Source organism: Diplotaxodon limnothrissa, linkage group LG16, assembly GCF_057381915.1.
Source record: "Diplotaxodon limnothrissa isolate DT_005_m linkage group LG16, D_limnothrissa_male_GT1.1, whole genome shotgun sequence".
Lineage (NCBI taxonomy): Eukaryota > Metazoa > Chordata > Actinopteri > Cichliformes > Cichlidae > Diplotaxodon > Diplotaxodon limnothrissa.
The window spans coordinates 13,905,528-13,923,873 of NC_140611.1; the positions used below are offsets into that span (position 1 = coordinate 13,905,528).

An 18,346-nucleotide genomic window follows, 5' to 3' on the forward strand; every position below is an offset into this window, starting at 1 on the left:
TCTTAGGTCAGTGTTAAAAGGCTTAACAAATCATCAAACAAACAAAAAAATCAGGTACAAGAAAAGAAAATGAGTGACAAAACAGTCAATGTCAAAAGAAACACTTCTGAAAGACCTCTAGAAACCCCACAGAAATTTGAAATTTGCTCAAGACCACTTAAAAAATTACAAGAAAGTCTAGGAAGCAAAATATAAAGAAATGAGGGGTGGCTCAAATGTTTAGCACAATACTCTAGATAGTGGAATGACGTTTGATCTCAATATCTCATAACATGATGTAAACATGAGGTGTTTTTGAGTTGTGGAGGGAGGCAGTGGAATGTGAACCTTGTGGGCTACAGAGCTCGTTTGCATTTCTCGTCAGTGCCTTCTGATAAGGTATGTTTCTCATGTGTTTTCTCAGAGTCTTGCTGTGCTTTAAGCACCCAGGTGACAGATTATTCAGCGCTGTATGACAGAATGAGGCAATCAGTGACTTTATGGAGCATTAATCTGATGATGTGCTATGAATAGCCTGCCTCATTAATACGAGCAAACTACTTTGTTGTAAACTTCTGACACACTTTTTTTCTTTTTTGGAAAAACATTAAGTATCAGCTCTATAAAGAGTTCCACAGAAAGCCAAAGTTGTTGGTATCTATTGTAACAGGATGTTTCATATTTATCTTTTTTGATGCATCAAATATAGCATGTCTTCAGTATTTAAAAACAATATTCCAGTGTTTTTGTCATCTAACCAGCCAGTCACTTTCAGCCATTACTCATCAATTCTGCATCAGAGATAGCAGCTTTGATAAGACTGTGACTCACCTCCACTTCTATGCATTCGTTTAGTTTCTTGCAGGTGGCTGAAATGGTCTCAGTGGTGCCAAACTCAAAGTACCACAGCTTGTTCTTCATTCTGAGGAGTCAGAGGGGACACAGAGGACAGACATTTTCTTTTGGCAAACATATCAGATAATACTCCCACTTCATAAGTACTGTGTTTTGAGCCTACAGCACGATTTGTTCGGGTGCAGTGGACACATATTGAAGCTGTCTGCTGCCTTGAGTCATCTCACATTTTCTGACAGTTCAGGACAGCTTGTGGTCATGTGACCTTAGAGTTCAAAACTCCATCAATGCACCCTGAAGCTAGAATGGGGACAGTAGCATTGCCAGCATTTAATGCACAGAAAGTTGACCCCGCCATCTGTCAAACAGGCGTTCTGCTGTTCTCATCGAAACCATCCTGTGAGCTGCAACGTGAGCGTTGCCTCCGGAGGGGACATGGGGTGAAATATTGCTGGTGGTGGCTATAGTATCAGGGCAACCATTACTGTGATTCACAACATTCAAAGCAAACCTGACTGGGCCTGACTGAGCAAAGGTTCATTTCTGCCCTGCAGACGGATTTGTCAGAGGTGACCTGATGGATTTATTTATGTTCATATCTTCGTGTCATTCATTGCTGTTCTGTGACTGCATAGTGGCTGAATGATACGGTTTTCAGTCAAGGTGAAATATCTGCTTGATCAGTCTGGAAAGATGACCTCAAGTGCCCTTCACTGGTCCACAGGCAAAAACATCCTAATTTCATTCATTATTTCCTCTGGGGGTTTAATATGATCTGGTTACAAGGTGTGCTGTACAGGCGAGTCTGGTTCACCTTGCATAACATACCGTGAAATTAAAGGTAGCAAGAAGTTAGTTGCCTTCGTGATCACTGGGCAGTGTGGATCTTCTTCATACATGCTGTAGACGATCCACAGTATTACGGCACTAAATAGTCTGAAGAACTTTCAACCCTGTGAGTTCTAACAGTGTATTTATACTACTGAGTTAAATCTACAACATAGGTCTGTGCTAAACCCCAACCCCCCTGAAACCCTATACTGTTACCTAACATGCACTTCCCTAGAAATGTAACTACACATTGTGTCGACACAGCCCACAACTATTACGATTGGCCTGTTTAGTACTGTTGATTACTCCTGTACATTTGTAGATACTTTGTCTCTGCAGTTTTTCAATGGATTAGTGACAGAAGAATATATAATATAAGGATTCACAGATGTCAGCAAATTTCTGCAGGGAGATTGTCAAAACTATTGGAGTTGACCTGAGGGACTTTGCAAAGAGATGGAACAACTATGGTTGCCTCTGAAATAAAAATAAAGAAATTAACAGCAACAAAGAGTAGAGACCCGAGAAGGGAAAAGTCTCAGCATTTTATTTGTTTCTATCATGGCTGGTACTGTATATAAAACATATACACCGGGATACCACCACAAGCATAAATGCTGGCAACAGCATCAAACACACACACAAGTTATATTTTAGCTCAGCTGAGATTCATGGCAGGAGTCTAAATCAGCAACCAGTCATCTGTGTTGACACTAAACCTACGCCATTAGAATACGTCATTTTGTTCTTTTTAAATTGTTCTTCATACTCAGGTGACCAACAAAAAATAATAATTCTGACAAACACAATCCCCCCCGCCAAAAAAAAGTGGGGATACTGTTAAGGATTGGGGCCTATCACTGGTCATGACTTGTCACGATCACTACGCGTGAAGTACTAAACAAGGGTTTCCTAGAGCTTCTAGCTTTAACATAGATGGAAGATAAAGGATGACCCTGCATATTTATGCAATCACTAAAAGTGGTGCATGTTTAATGAAATCACAGTAGGTACACTGGTATGTGGAAATATTGCTTATACTAATAACATAGTTATTGACGCAACAGCGTTGTATAATGGAGGTATGACAGCACCAAGGTTAGGTGCAATCCTAGCCCAACAAAATAGGACATTTCAAGCAGAAGCTCTTTAGAAAAGTCTCAAAATTTAACAGAGCAAAATAAGAGACAGAACAATACTGAACAGACTTCAGACACAGCATTAAAATCTGTAATTACTCTTCATGTTCTTTAAAAGGTAGCACGATTGTCTTCAGCTGATACACTTGTTCACATGTTTTTCTTGCTGCTAATTGTCTTTCTGTGTCTCGCTCTTTCTCTTTCACCTTAATTCCTCCCCAGAAACCTCTGCTGCTGTCAAATCAGGGGATTATGAGCATATTTGAGATCACAATTAGGAACAGTTGTGATTCTCAACGAGGCGAGCTGCCTAACCTCATTAAGCTGCTTCCACTTGAGACAGCCTGTAAAAAAATGCAATTAACTCATGTCCCCCTCCCCCCTTATGGACAGCGAGTGCAACAGGGAGGCAGACTACTTCCTTAAGCCTTTCCACCATTATTCCCATGTTTCTGCACTAAACCTAATGCAAAACTACAACAAAGGGGATCGTAAATAGTCTAAAAAGTCTAACACTTTAATCTCTCATTATTAGTCTCCAGTTCAGCGTGTGCTGAGCCCTCAGTTGGCTTTCACAGCGTACTTGCAAAAAAGAGAAGTACTTATTAATTCTATTCAACTTTAACAAGTACTGTCTGGTTTTTAAGATGACACATCTCCTTCAGAGAAACCAAAAGATTCAAAGAGAGTGTGGCGAACAGAGATTGGTGGTGTAGTAAGGTACAAGGTGAAACTGTGCTGTTATGAAAACACAGTTCAGGTGCTTCACTACTTCAGTACTGCTCGGGGGCTCCAAAACCCTCACCAGTATACTGTGCCTTGGAGTTTCTTGCCCTTCCTGTCAGATAAGCATCTCTTTAAATCACTAATATGAAAAATGACTTTATGACCCCACCACGTCTTTTCAATCCCTCCTCCTCTCTCATACCGGTTGTGAAATCAGAAGGATACGAGGTCAGGGAGTAAAACTAATTAGCAGAGAATGTGTCCTGACTTTGAAAATCAGTGCAGACAAAGCCCAGTGCAGTCAGTGGTATACAGACATATAGATACTCCAATTTCTATATAAAATGGAGTATCTATATACTAAATTGGTTTTCTGCAAGCAGAAATTAAACCCTGTTGGTCTTAAACAGTGTGAAAAATAGAATAGAATAGGCCTTTATTATCATTGTATATGTCTGAACAGAGAAAATGCAAAACAATGGAAAGACAATACTCGAGCTTGATAAAGTAAAGAACTGGGGCCTGTTCTTCGTACCTCGCTAAGTAAGTTAGCTGGATTAGATTGTTGACGATTTCGCGTGATCTTTGATCGTTCGGTTCCCCGAAGCTCATCCGGGACTTGCTGTCATAGCAACAGAGCCGTAAGCGTAAACCTGCTCGGGAGCAGGTTTACTTTATGTAAACAGGATTAGATCGCGGCCACGCAGGTATGTCCGCTTCATTTATACGAAAGCAACAGCGATATTTTACCACTGTTTCACCATAAATAAATAACATCAATGTAACTAAAGATAATGCAGCACTTGATCCTTTTATTGATGTCACACAGATACATACAGGTCATTTCCTAAAAAAGGGAAATGAACTATTAACATTCTATTACATGTATGCAGTGTTGGGACTAACGCGTTATTAAGTAACGCGTTACAGTAACTACGTTATTATTGTGGTAACGAGCACGGTAACTAGTTATTATGCCAAAATCAGGAACGCGTTACTCGTTACTGGGATTTAGATAGGGTCGTTACTCGTTACTTCGTGTGGTGGCATCGCGGAGCTTCCACAGATTCAGTAACATTAGCAAGTGGTGGAGGCAGCAGGTGGATGAAGGAAAAGGGACGCAGAAGGAAAAGAGACCCGAGGCGGCCGCCGGTCCAAGTGTGAACTGAACTTCAGGTAAGAAGTTATGACCTGCAGTCTCTCTGGGTCAGATATAAACCAAGCTTAGGTGGAGTTTATTTTCGTTATTCTGACTTTTTCCGTACTGCGTGCTAGCTAGCATGACGGAGTTTCTATACAGCTGGGTGGGTGCTATGAAGTTAATGATGTTTAACTTTATTTTGTTCATAAGTTATTAGAGTTGCCAACCGTCCCGTCTGGTATTCAGAGAAAATATTACGCGTTTCTTATTGAGGTGAAAAGGAACAGTTTGTCCCGTAATTCAGCTACAATGAAAAAGGCACAAAGCTGGAGTTATTCTGTGTCTTTACGCTGCACAGCTGCCTCTTCTTCTCTCATTCTCCCCCCTCCCTCTCCCGTTTCTACTTCAATCATGAAACTGATCAATGATCAGCTGATCGGCTTTTCTCTCTTGTTTGTTTATCGCTCACTTTGCGCCGAAAGAGGAAACCAGCGGATGTCGCGCTAAACAACAGCAGCACGTTTAAGCTTGATCAGCTGTTGTTAGAATTTATTTAATATTAATTTCTAGTATCAGCTGATGTTTGCTGGAGCCACAGCTGTAAAAAAAGCTGCTGGTCATGATATGGTTTGGTTATCTGGTGAGAGGGAAACATGAAGATGAAACCAGGAGATGTCCTTACTGGATCATCAGAGCTGAGCAGGTGATGGAGAAACAGGTTTACCTTTTAGGTGACATGAATGAGTTGAAGGGAAGTTATGAACTGTTTCTGAGAGACAAATAACCCCAGGATCCTTTTTTAGGTAGCTGACAGCTGGTAACTGTGCAGGTGCGGATCTAGCAAAGTGTTGCCAGGGGGGCAGGTAGGGCATTAACAGGGAATGGGGGGCACAAAGAAATACTTTTCTTTCTTATTCTCATTTAAAATGTCTAGCTTTTAAAAAATAATTATCTGAATCTTACAACAAACGATTGATAGATTGATGCATATATACCATCAAAACAGTGTACATCACTGTCACAACAGTGTTTGTTTTCATTCAAAGGCTTTATGATTTTTCCTATAATGGTGGGCCAGTTTCTAGTCAAAATGCCCGGGCCAATTTTCTTTCCCAGTCCAGCCCTGTATGCAGCTCATCTGCAGTCTGGTGTTACCTACATCTTCCTATTCAGAAGGCAGAATTTCTGAGTTCTGAGTACAATCGAAAGCACCACGACTGCAGTTTTTGTGTTGGATGTAAAAGGCGCACATGACTCTGTGACGTAGGCTAGAATCATGGCAGCAGTCAATGACGGTCCAGGCATGGGATTTCTCTCGTGGAAATATGCACGTTATCATATCCTTTCTATTGGTAGGTGGCACAGTGCACTTGTGGCAAGTAAGCAAGCTAGAAGACTGGCAAAGTTATGGAAGAAACACATTAACAAGAGAATTCTGAGTAAAACCAAAGTTACTTTCCCTAGTAACTAGTTACTTTGAAAGTAACGAGTAACTTGAAGTAACTGAGTTACTTTTGAGAGAAGTAACTAGTAATGTAACTAAGTTACTATTTTAAAGTAACTTACCCAACACTGCATGTATGTGATTATTACAGATGTAATTCATATTTCAGAGTAGTAATTGTAAATTACTTCGTGTAATCAAGATGAGAGACCACGGCTATAAAAGCGAAGGTGGATTTGGGAAGCCTGTCGCAGCCATGTCCTGTCCGTATACGCGACCAACCCATTGCGGAAGGTGCAAGATTGATAAGGAGAGTCCTCAGAATTCAGCGTATATTGCGGGATAGACAGGATCCTTTAGCTCAGCGCGACAGTGTGCTCATAGAGAGATATCGATATTCCCGTGAGGGTATTATTTACTTAACCAACTTGTTGACGAGGGGGTGCAGGACCACCACCTGTCTTTTTTTCCTCTGCCCTTTTCTTGGTTGCTGTTATGAACAAACTAACAGAGTATTACAGGCCAGTATTACCTTGCCAAGAGACGCAAAGCAATCTAAGAGATAAATATTACCATTCTGTAGAATACTCCTGTATTCCACTTTTACTTGTTCCCATGTTCTTGTGGGTCCTGTTGTGGCTCTAATGTGAAAGGGGATATAATATAACATATTATAATATAATATAATGCCATATGATATTGGACAATATAGTGTCATATGATAGATCTACCCTACCGCCTACTGGTGTTGGCCAGAGGGGCCGATGGCGCGATATGGCAGCCTGGCTACAACCGTAGCTGCCTCCACCAGTGTGTGAATGTGGGAGTGAATGAATAGTGGTATCGTAAAGCGCTTTGGGTGCCTTGGAAAGCGCTATATAAACCCACTCCATTATTATTATTATTATTAAATTACCTACGAGTTTGATTTGTCAGCAACTTTCTGCCAGCCCTCTCTCCTTGCTTTTGCAGCCTTTGCAGTGTTCTCTTGCGTTTTAATTAAACTCTGAAACTCCTGAAATCCCTCACTCATGAGTTCTTGCTCTGCTGCCGGAAAATACCGAGCACGCCCCTTCGACATTTTCGCCGACCAATCAGCGGGTTGCCGATCAATGTTTCTACTATCGATGCGTAGCCCCTTTTACGACACCCAGTGATGTCACATTCCTGCGTCCAGCTGTACTAATCGTCAACAGCAGGTGTGTTCGGGGAACCGGATTAGCGAGCTCACGGTTAGCGCGATGGTTTGGTCTTGGATGTGTCATTTGATCTTGGATGTAGTAAGCGACGTACGAAGAACAGGCCCCTGAAGGCTAACACAATGCTGGCTGCAGTGTTTTTAGACAGCTGGTAAGAAGTTGCTGATATCTGATCTCTGATAATCCAATCAGGCGATCGGTGACCTAAAGCTTCATTGACCCATTCTTTTAGCTCGACAAAGCAGCTTATGAAGAGAGCTAATTATAGCTACATATACAAGCATATCAGGTGAGAAAATAGGTATATTTTTGGTGAGATATACACTTACACTCATCATGGACATGAATGTCAAGTCAAGTGGCTTTTATTGTCATTTCAACCATGTACAGTGTGAAACGAGACACCGTTCCTCTGAGACCCTGGTGCTACATATGACATATAACAGACAAACACAGGACTACGTAAAGTGCAATGTGCAAAGAATGCAAAAAACCCCAAAACAAGACAAGACAGTGCAACACTAGACAGAACAGGACGATACAGACACAAGACAGTGCAATGGAAATGTGCAAAATACTGAGTATTATGCAAAAAGTAACTTGTCATGTTTCTCATCATTTCTTTGAACCTTTCTTTTTCAACAGTGCATTGATTTTACAATACACATTTTTAATAACCTTAGAAATGTATTTCTTTTCATCAGAGAGTGACAGTTTGCATCTTCTTCCAGACCGTGGTCAGGTGATGACACATTCGAATAACTTGTACTTACATACAATTAATGATGAACTTATACTGTTGGAATCTGCAACTGTTTAGAAATGTCTCCAACTTGTGTTCTCCTTCTTAGATTTTCACTTGGACTTTCCGGTTGTTCAGACTGTTGCTCAATCTAAGTGGTGCTCTCAAACAGAAACTGAAACTACCAGTTGGAGCCAATCATGATCACTAACAAGAGGTTAACAGGTCTTGGCCTCATCAAATTAAAAGACACTGAGAACCCTCAGCACCACTTATTAAATGATTTAAGTGAGTGTATCTATCTGTTTGAGTCTACATACTTTTAAACCTATGTGGATTAGAGAAAGTCAAAAATAAATTCAAACTAGTGCACTCAATAAAAACGTATTCTGTACAGTCATTCCAACCTCAAAAAAAATCATTAAAATCCAGATATTACAACAAGTGCATGTAAACTACTCACCATAATATAGCAACAGTATTATTTAGACTTAGAAGAATGTCTTGTGTTGTATTATAAAACACACCGTTACTAAAAGGACTCTTACTATCACTGAAGTTAATTTAATATAGTGAAAAGAGAAGGTGGAAAAAGATCATATCAGTGAACATTTGTATCGATGTGGTTTTTAAAAAGAGAAAAACTTCCCCAGTGTGTTGTGAACCTTTGCTTGCGTACATGTATATCCTTGTCTGCACAACAGGAAGAGAGTGGATTTTCCCTCTGAACCAGGGAAAAAAAGAGGGGAGAGTGTAATAATAACTCAAAATAATTCAAAATTCACAAGTGGCGCATAAAAGGTTGGTAATTTGGAAGAAACAGGACAGATGGGAGCTTATTAGAGATGATAATATCATTCTGAATTGAAAGGATAAATCAAAGTGTTGCTCAGCAGCTGAAAGGGATCCTTTCTGCTTTTCCTTATTTCCCGTCGTATATTTTGAACTGTGAATCATGCAAAGCTACTCCAGTGCGGTCCAAAAATAAATACATGAAGCTGAAAATGAGGAGAATTGGTGAAGTAGTATGCTTTTTTTGACTAAAGTGCAGCTAATAATGAGACTCTTTCTAAAATACATCAGAAACATATGCAAGCTTTCCCTAGTCCAGTTTCTGTATATTAATGTGCACGTTTGCACATTAAATATATTCATAATTTACTGGTGGTCATAATGCTTAACATGGTTATAATAATGTATATAATTTAGATACTATTGTTTCATCTCAAACTGTGAGGTAATTCTGAGGCTTTTTTCCCAATAAGAATAAAACATAACATTAACTGCTGAGCTGGTATTATTCAAAGAGGCCATAATGACAGTCAGCTAATACCAACTATACAGTGGTTTTGAAAGAAAGATGATTTATACTAATCCCTGAGATTTCCTTTCTGGATCTACACTGGCCAGATGTTCAAACTGGTAAAGCGCACAACCTTTGTGATCTTCTCATCATCAGAGGCGGGGGGGAGGGGGGGGGGGATTTCTGTATGAGATTCTCCGTCTCATGCAGACTTTCATTTCAAAAAGCCCTCAGCCCCCCAGGGATAATGCCTCACATAATAAAGCCTGAACCATGACATAACTCTTAATACTAATACTTTTTGTTAAAGGAATGTTAATTGAACTTTATGACATTAACTATGTCACATCAAATCAGTGATTTTTTCCCCCTTTTTAAAGGTGTCACTGGAGCAAAACATTCCCAAAATTTACTGATGCCAGCTGTGCACCTGCGTAAATGAATGCCAAGCCAGGCAAAAACAGTTTCTGCAGTTCTATCGGGCTTGCGAGTCAATATCTAGTAGGACCACATTTATTCTTTGACTTAGCCTGAAATCTTGTTGGCAAGCTTTCTTGTAATTCACTAAATAGTACACAGAAATAGTTCTCCAGGCTGCTTGAAGGATATTCTACAGTTCTTATTTTTCTTCACTGTCAAGATGAATCTGCGCTATTTCAAAAACGTTGACGTCTGGGCTCTGGGCAGAGTAATCCATCACTGATAGTGTTCCATTTGTGTTTTTCTATTCAGGTATGACTGCGACTGAGAGTTTCTTATCATGCTGAAAGTCTTTTCCATTCAGATATATTTCAAGATGTCTGTACTTGTCTGCATTCATAATTCCATCAGTTTGACAGGATCTCCAACACAGCTGACTGCAGCCCTAAACCATGACATGATGACAGAGCCTTCACCATGCTTTACAGGCTGCAGACATTCACTGTTGTACCTCTCTGCCGGCCTCATCTGTGCACACTGACAACAGTTTAAACCGAAAATGTAAAATTTCTGCCATGCCTATAATAATTTGGCATGCTTCAGCCTTTTCTCCCTGTTTCAGCCACCCTTCCACTGACACCGTTTCTGATCAGGCAACTGAATCAGCTTTAGCTTTTCTCTGTTATAATCAGTGTTGGTCAAGTTACTTGAAAAAAGTAATCAGTAACTAATTACTGATTACTTCCCCAAAAAAGTAATCCCGTTACTTTACTGATTACTTATTTTCAAAAGTAATTAATTACTTAGTTACTTAGTTACTTTTTAAAAACACGATTTACAACCTGAAGAGGTGATAAAGTGATAGATCTGTCAGCCCAATTCTACTTTTTCTACATAATCCATCATACAAAATGTAATCAAATGGAGAGGTCCCTTTTTAAAACTTGTTTTATTAGTTTTAATTTTTAACTTTATGCATCAAGCAAAAATTTTATTATATGCAACATTCACTGACTGGAAGAAATTTGTTTAATATTTAAACCTATTTTCTGCACATTCCAGCACATAAATTTTTTTTTTTTGTGTTTACACTCAGTCTTTCAAATAGATGCAAGTAAAACACAGCAGAACATAAATAAAGTCAAAGACTCAGCGGTCCTGTTGCTCTATTTTCACCTGTAAAGCAGGAGCAGGGTAGGCGGAGGTTTACCCTGGTGCAGGTGTGCCGCAGCGGTCAGTGGAAGGATACGGCAGTTTCTCTGTGAATTTCCCATTACGTGGTAGCGCACTCGGTGCTTGCTTGGAAGTTTAGGGGGTTTTTTTTCACTGTAAAAAGAAGTTTTCTTCCCATGCACAATGGACACTAATGTTTTTGTCACTTTTTATGGAATCAAACTTAAAGTAAGGTCAGTACTTCCACGCTTTAAACTCTGCATGCTCATACTCTCTCCAGTACTCGATATATGATCCACTGTTGATCTGCACACAGCTGTTGTCACAAACGTCGCACTTGCTTACGTCACTGTCATGAGACATTCTCGCAAAAAAAATCACGGTTTTAGTAACGCAGTAACGCAGCGTTCCTATGGGAAAGTAAAGGTAATCTAATTAACGTTTTTGCAATAGTAATCCCTTACTTTACTCGTTACTCGAAAAAAGTAATCGGATTACAGTAACGCGTTACTGCCCATCTCTGGTTATAATCTTACAATATTTTGTCGAGCAAAATTTTAAACATTTGGATTATGACTAGAACTAAATGACAATTTATTCAAAAGACAATGACTAAAACTCTAGATTTGCTGCAAATTTACCACTGCTTTTTATGGAACCAGTTCAAAATCAGCTCTGAACAAGTCTGCCTTAGTCACAAAAGGGGAGCACACATATAACTGATCTGAGGGGTCCACACGAATAAATATGAAAACGGCGTATACGTCTGAAAACGCTCCGCGTCCACACTATCGTTTTCATTCGTTTTCACAGACTCGTTCATTTACATTGAACGCTTACGTTCCAGTACTGCGAATGCGTGAAACGCAAGACGATTCGACCTGCCTCATTTTCGTCTGCCGTTTATTCACTTTCCGACTCTTTGAAACATCGCGACAAAATGTTGAGGAAAACTTTTTTAAATGGACTAACAATGAGTTGGAGTTGTTGCTGCGAGTAACACAAAAGTACAAAGTTGCAAAAGCGAGTGAGAAATAAAGAATTTGAAGAAAAGCTATCTGGAGCAGGTACACACTGATATTAATCGTTAATAGGGCTGTCAGAACTGAGAGCAAACAAAACAACTGCTGTATAATGCCCTCCACTCTCTTAGTTTAATTGGTCACATGACTGAATCCCATGATAAAATGTTTCATTGTTTTCGAAAATGCTCCGGGTTCGCTGTCCACACTGCGACGCGAAAACGTCGTTTTCAAATGTATCCGCTTTGGAGAGTGTTTTCACAATGCTCCGTGTTCCTTGAGCGAACACGCCGTCTCAGTGTGGACGGGAGGCCAAAACGGAGAGAAAAGGATGCGTTTTCAAATGAAAATGTAACAGTGTGGACATGGCCTGAGTAAGAGCAGTTAGGATAGATGATTTATACTGCTTAAGTATTTTTAAAAAAATCACTTTCTAAACATATTATTTCCTCTCCTCCCTGAAAATGTTCCAGAATGGATAACACACATTTTTGCACACACGCAAAGACTGCATTGTCCACAGCATGAGAAATGATTCGCACCTGGGCTTCAGGCTCCTGGAGGTCTGGCTACTGTGACCATCAGATGCTGAGGTGTCAGGAATCACACATCCCCCTTGTCCCAGTAGGCCTGAGATAGTGGGGGATGGTTTGTGGTGCAAGTGTGTGAGAGAAACACATGCAGACAATGTGGGATTGTGACTGACAGGAAGTACAATAAAGCACTGAGCTAAGTGCTACATGTGGCTATGGGCCTCTCTCGCCAGGTCAAAGGTGATTTTATCATGCGCTTACCCACAGAGAAAGAAATAGCTGGGTCTCAACATTGACTCCTTTCAGTTTTAACTGCTGTAAACATGGAGGGGTGTTTACCCTGCCAAAACTTCAGTCACGCAACAATAGAACAGTTGCAGCTGTCCATCAACTGTCTTGTGCTCTGCTGCAGTACTGAAAAAGAAAATTCAAAGAAGAACAATAACCTCCAGCACCAGGCTTACTGTAAATATTGTACAGTAAGCTGCCGGAGCGTCACGGCACTCTCGCTTGGAGCTACAGTTTGATCTTTGCCACAAGAGGCTCTCAGAGCAATGGAGACAGTCAAAAGCAACATCCAAGAAGATTTTGTAGAAAAGCAAAGAGCTTTAAAGGTTACTGTGTTTAACCTCTGGGTTTATGTGGGCTAAATATGTCCCGCTGTCCACATAAATGCTTTACATCTTCTAAGTCTGCCTAATGGATCAAAGAGAGGGTCCGCTGAGAACGGCGGTATCTTTCTTTTATGATGCTGGAAACAGATATGGGACCAAGGATGGAAACTTCAGCATTAATTATTGAATTTCAAAGAGTAAACAAGCCATCTCTCTAGTACCCCTTCATACTCTCTCCGCTCCTCTATTTTTTTTTCATTTTCCACAGTATGTCAGCTAATTAGCTGTGGAGTGAACCAGTGGAATACATGTTGTTGCCATCATGCAAACAACATGAAACACAGCCTGGTTCCCAAGTGACTGAGAGGCATTCAAAACAAGCTCCTACACTGAACTGAGTATTCAAAGTACAACTGCACATTGCGACGAAGGACGGCCGCTTTTACTCTCTAATTAACTTGTGATTTCAAACCTTCAGAGCAGCGCGTTCAGGGATTGTGCTTTTCGGCGCACTTTAGCACAATCACACATGGTCAACAGTAAACAAAGAACGGCTTTTAAGCAAACGATAGGTGCAGATCTTCATGCAGCCACACTGGGGACATTTTGCATAATTTGCTTTGAGAAACTTGAGAACGTTCTCACATTCATACACATCAGGCTACAGTAAAGACAACAAGCAAAGCAGGATTTCATCAACAGTCATTCCCCTCAGGGCAGCAGTTTATGTCTACAGAGGCTGATGCAGTCTGCTGCTGTTTGACTGTTCTTCTGAACGATTGCTTCACAAGTGTAGTAAAGGGTGCTGGACTGAAAAGGAAGCAGCTTTTTAAACATTTTGTTGCTTTTCGTGGGTCCATGAACACTTACTCTTTTGTGTGTGTAATTTCAATTGCCACGGATATAAAACTTAAATGCAAAATGTTCCTAAAGTGGCATTCGGTTTATGTTTAATTCCATGATATCACAATGAGTCCAATCAACCTCCAGGGCTAAAAAATGAAGCCAGTGCGAGGTACCAAAAACTAGAGTTCCTCTAATGGCCACACGGGCCTGGCTATAAAAGCAAGTCAGTCCCCACAGCTTTAAAAAAGATCAACTTCATAGCATCAAAAATTTATTACATTTATAACCTGATGCAATGAAATGTAATCTAGCTGACAGCAACCATCAGAAGATTGGTCGTAAAGGGATAGACGACAACATCAGTAAGATAAAGTCAGTCAGGGTGTGGAGTTTAAACAATGCTCACTTGCTACTAAAGTTTCCAAAGTGTGCAGAGAAGATATCTCACATACTATTACACCACCAACTGCAGCCTGGACCATTGATACGAAGCAGGATAGATCCATGCTTTTAAGTCGTTTACGTGGATCCTGAATGTTGCATTAGAAATGGAGACCAGGCAACCAATCTTCTGTCCAGTGTTAGTGACCACATGCTGCCCAAGTTTTCATTCTTAGTTTACAGGAGCAGCTTTCAGGTGTGATTTTCTCCTGCTGTCTTCCTCAAGGTTTGATGTTTCCTGCCAGGTAAATGACGCTCCGCAACGTGGTGACGTCATTCGGGGCGACTGGAATCGATAAGGGAATCGTTTGCAAAAATGGCAAACAATTCCAAGGAATTGAAACAGTGGGAACCGGTTCTCAACAAGAACCGGTTTTCGATACCCATCCCTACCAGCGACTGTAAATGTGTCCACAGAGTTTATGTATACAGCTTGTGAATCAAGATTTCAAGTGTTCGCTGATAAATTAGCACTGTGGCCCCCAAAAACAAGGATGGCAGCAGCAATGACACAACTGAGACTTCAAAATGCAGAGTTGATGTTATGGGGGCTATGTCCATCTTTTATATACAGTCTATGTTTAAAAAGAGATAGATCAAATTTGTGAGTAGCCTGTAGTTTGAGGCAGAGGGTATTTTACAAGGGAATAACTTCATTTTTCTAATTGTCTACTGTTTGTCTTCTTTATTCTGTGTTTGACCAGATGAAACTTTACAATGGGTCACAAAGGCCACTAACACAAACATTTTCTTTATCTCAACAGAAATTGTTCTAAGATAGAGAAGTCAGACAATCCAGTGGCACTCTGGTTTTAAATGTGCTATACAAATAAAGTTGCATTGTATTGTATGTAATGCTATTTAATTGTCTGATGGTGGATGCTGGTGTAGTGTTGATACTACAAAATTCCAAACAGAGCCTGTCAGAAGGCCTTTTGCATCGCTACACTTATGTTAAGAAAACAGTAGTTTTTTTGAGATGGTCACACAGTCTGTGTGGCTGAGACCTGTGATATTTACACAGTGCCTTATTGTTATGGAAAACAGAAAAGTGCGCCCCACAATAATTTCACACATGGGGCTAAGGTTAAGAATTTTTTTCTCAACATGCATAAAAGTTTGATATATAAATTCTGATGACGTCCTCAAGCTGCTCTCAGACTCCAATCCTGACTTTGTCTCATTTACATGTCTTCCTGGTGTGGTGAGATTGAATTCATCCATCTGAACCAGGTGATGGTATTTCATCAACTCTGGATCATCGTGACTCTCTCTTCTGACGTCTCCCTCTCTCTCATCAGGCTGAGGCGGCCACCCAGATGATGTAACTATTAATTAGGCAGCTGAGCTTTTGTTGTCCTGGCCTGCCATTTTAAAGGTGTCTTCTCTACCATGAGAATGATTCAACTCCCATTTACGTCATCACAGTCTCCCTCACTCATTTCTCCTGCTGGATGTCTAGATCATTTCATAATTAGTTGTGTGCTCGAACGAGTAAACATTAGAAAATAAAATGAAGAAATTAAAAGCATAGATCCTGGAGTACTCTACGCAGAGTTTATGCAACTCTTCTAGCTCAGTCCCTTTTAACTCAAATAAGGCCAACACCGCCAATATATCGACCCCTCTCTGCAGCAGGTTTTGGTCTGTTATCGATCGGTGACAATTATGGAGTACGAAACTGGGTTTCCAGATTAAAGTGCTAGGTCACTCGTTATTTATGAGGGTTTTTTTATCAATTCATGGTATGAGGTTGGGTGCAGGTAAACTAATTTTTGCAGTAGCAAAATATTATGCTAAATCCCACTAAATATCTCACTAACCTGCTGTTAAACTTCTCAGGGTGCTTCTCACGCATCAGATGAAAGCGATGGGCGATTGAGGCATCCTGGAGGAGAAAACAGAAAAGACATTGTGAATTTAACCTCACGTGTTATTACAGCTGGATAAAGGTCAAATGCAAACTTAGCTTTGTGCCAGCATAAAAAAAGGTGTCATACATCAGTCATTGTTTGTTTTTAGAATAGGCATGAGAACAGAAATGCTACTGGTTCAGTCAGTAAAAACTGAGACGGAGAGTGTACCGCTACACTCATCAGCCAATTACTGTACTCACTCCACTCTGTTCTACCAAATATACAACCATGTCATAAAAGGATTTCATAACTTAACCTTCATTGTAGTTGCATATTTACTGCTTTACCTATACATGTCAATTACCTGCACCTGACAAAAAAACTGCATGTTTGATTTGGCCTTTTTACCCCAGATACCCTCCATGATGCAACTCCAAAGGGGGATTTCCAGCTGGAATTAATCCAGCAACCGTTACCAAGCAAATGTGTTAACCACTACATCACCGAGCCACAACACTGATACAAAATACAGCTTTTAAATGATTTCATTTATGAAGGGGAAAGGATCTAAACCTACCTGGTCCTTCATATAGCTCTAGAGAAATTTTATCCCACCTCTCCTTGAAGAATTTTGAAAATTCAGTTTTGTTTTTTCTTTTGTTATTGTTGTTGTTGTTGTTGTTTTTTAGCATTAACAGTCTGTTTGAGGTCATGCCAGGTCTGTTTAAATTTGTTGTTTCAGAGCAGAATTTGCTGGTTTGTTTCAGTTCAGTTTCAGTTCTGCTGAATAAGCCAGAAAAACACAAACCGATATTCTCGGATATTCTCGTTCAGCATTTTCTGATAGAGAGCAGACTTCATGGTTGCATCAGTCATGGAAAGTCATCCAGATCCTGAAGCAGGAAAGCAGCCCCAGACGAACACCATACCATCACCATGTTTGTTTCCGCCAGACACGACGAGACTCCAGACTGCTCCAGAAATGTCAACTTTTGTAACTCCACAGAATATTTTCCCCAAAGTCTTGGGGATCGTCAAGATGTTTTTGTGGCAAAGGTGAGATGAATGTTTGTATTCTTTGTGGTCAGCAGCCGTTTTTGCCTTTAAACTCTCCCATAGGTGCCATTTGTGCCCAGTCTCCTTCTTATTGCTGAATCATGAATACCTAACCTGAGACATCTGAGATCTGCAGTCTAGATGTTGCTCTTTGTTCTTTTGTGCCGTTGTGGATGAGTCATCAATGCATTCTTGGAGTCATTTTGCTAGGCCAATGTTAGAGCCGTATTCAACAGAAAACTAGCTAGTTTAATCAAAAGTTTCCAAGCAAGCTAAACTTCTTCTCTTTACTTTTTTCATTTCATTTTCTATATTTTAAATAGGAAGCAATTAATTGACTGAAAGAGGAAAATAAGTGGCAAAGTAATTAGTAATAGAAATAATAGTTATTTACATCTATTTACATACCAATTTCTCCCCACTTGAAATTGCTGTGCATGAAGACAGTGTTTTGATCAAACAATAATTTGATCCAACCTACCACAATAACCCTTCCTATTTCCTGCTGTAATTCAGTCTACAGAGCACAAAGACACTGAGGAGTATAAAGCTAAGGCTAATGACACATTACAGCACTGATCTGAGGGTCACAAGTTTACTGAAGCTGGTCTTAGACCGGACCCCACCTTCCTGCCCCGTGTATTTAACCCCTCACCTCTGGGCCAAACCCCTGATCAGTCACAAGAGCAGCCTCAGTATGACCCCTTTAAATAGGCAAACAAACAACAGCAGCCGCCAGCAGAGACATAATTGATGTTTGCCATGTGAAACTAAGAAGAAATGATATTGTCCTCTGCTCATTTTGATTCATTTTTCACAGCCTGACAGTCACAAGAGCCCCTGATAGTGCTTTATGTTAAAGTACACAGTTTTGTTTCTTTTTACCTCTTAAAACAACTCAAATACGTCCATCATATTAACTCTACAAGCCAGATAAATAACAACAATGGCAAGTTCAATTAGCACTAAGACTGCAGACGCTCAAAAATACCATAAACATGCATGGAGACCCGCAGCACGCACAGA

At 40.2% G+C, this 18,346-nt stretch overlaps 1 protein-coding gene across 1 annotated transcript in view; it reads right to left on the bottom strand.

Moving 5' to 3' along the window:
- The window catches only part of dgkg (diacylglycerol kinase, gamma), a 234,602-nt gene that overhangs the window by 100,161 nt on the left and 116,095 nt on the right, over positions 1–18,346 (bottom strand). The window contains exons 22-23 of the mRNA XM_085374679.1: positions 16,232–16,296; positions 811–901 (exon numbers count right to left, since the gene is read on the bottom strand). Coding sequence (XP_085230805.1) covers positions 811–901; positions 16,232–16,296 — 156 coding nt within the window. The remainder of the gene's footprint in view (positions 1–810; positions 902–16,231; positions 16,297–18,346) is intronic.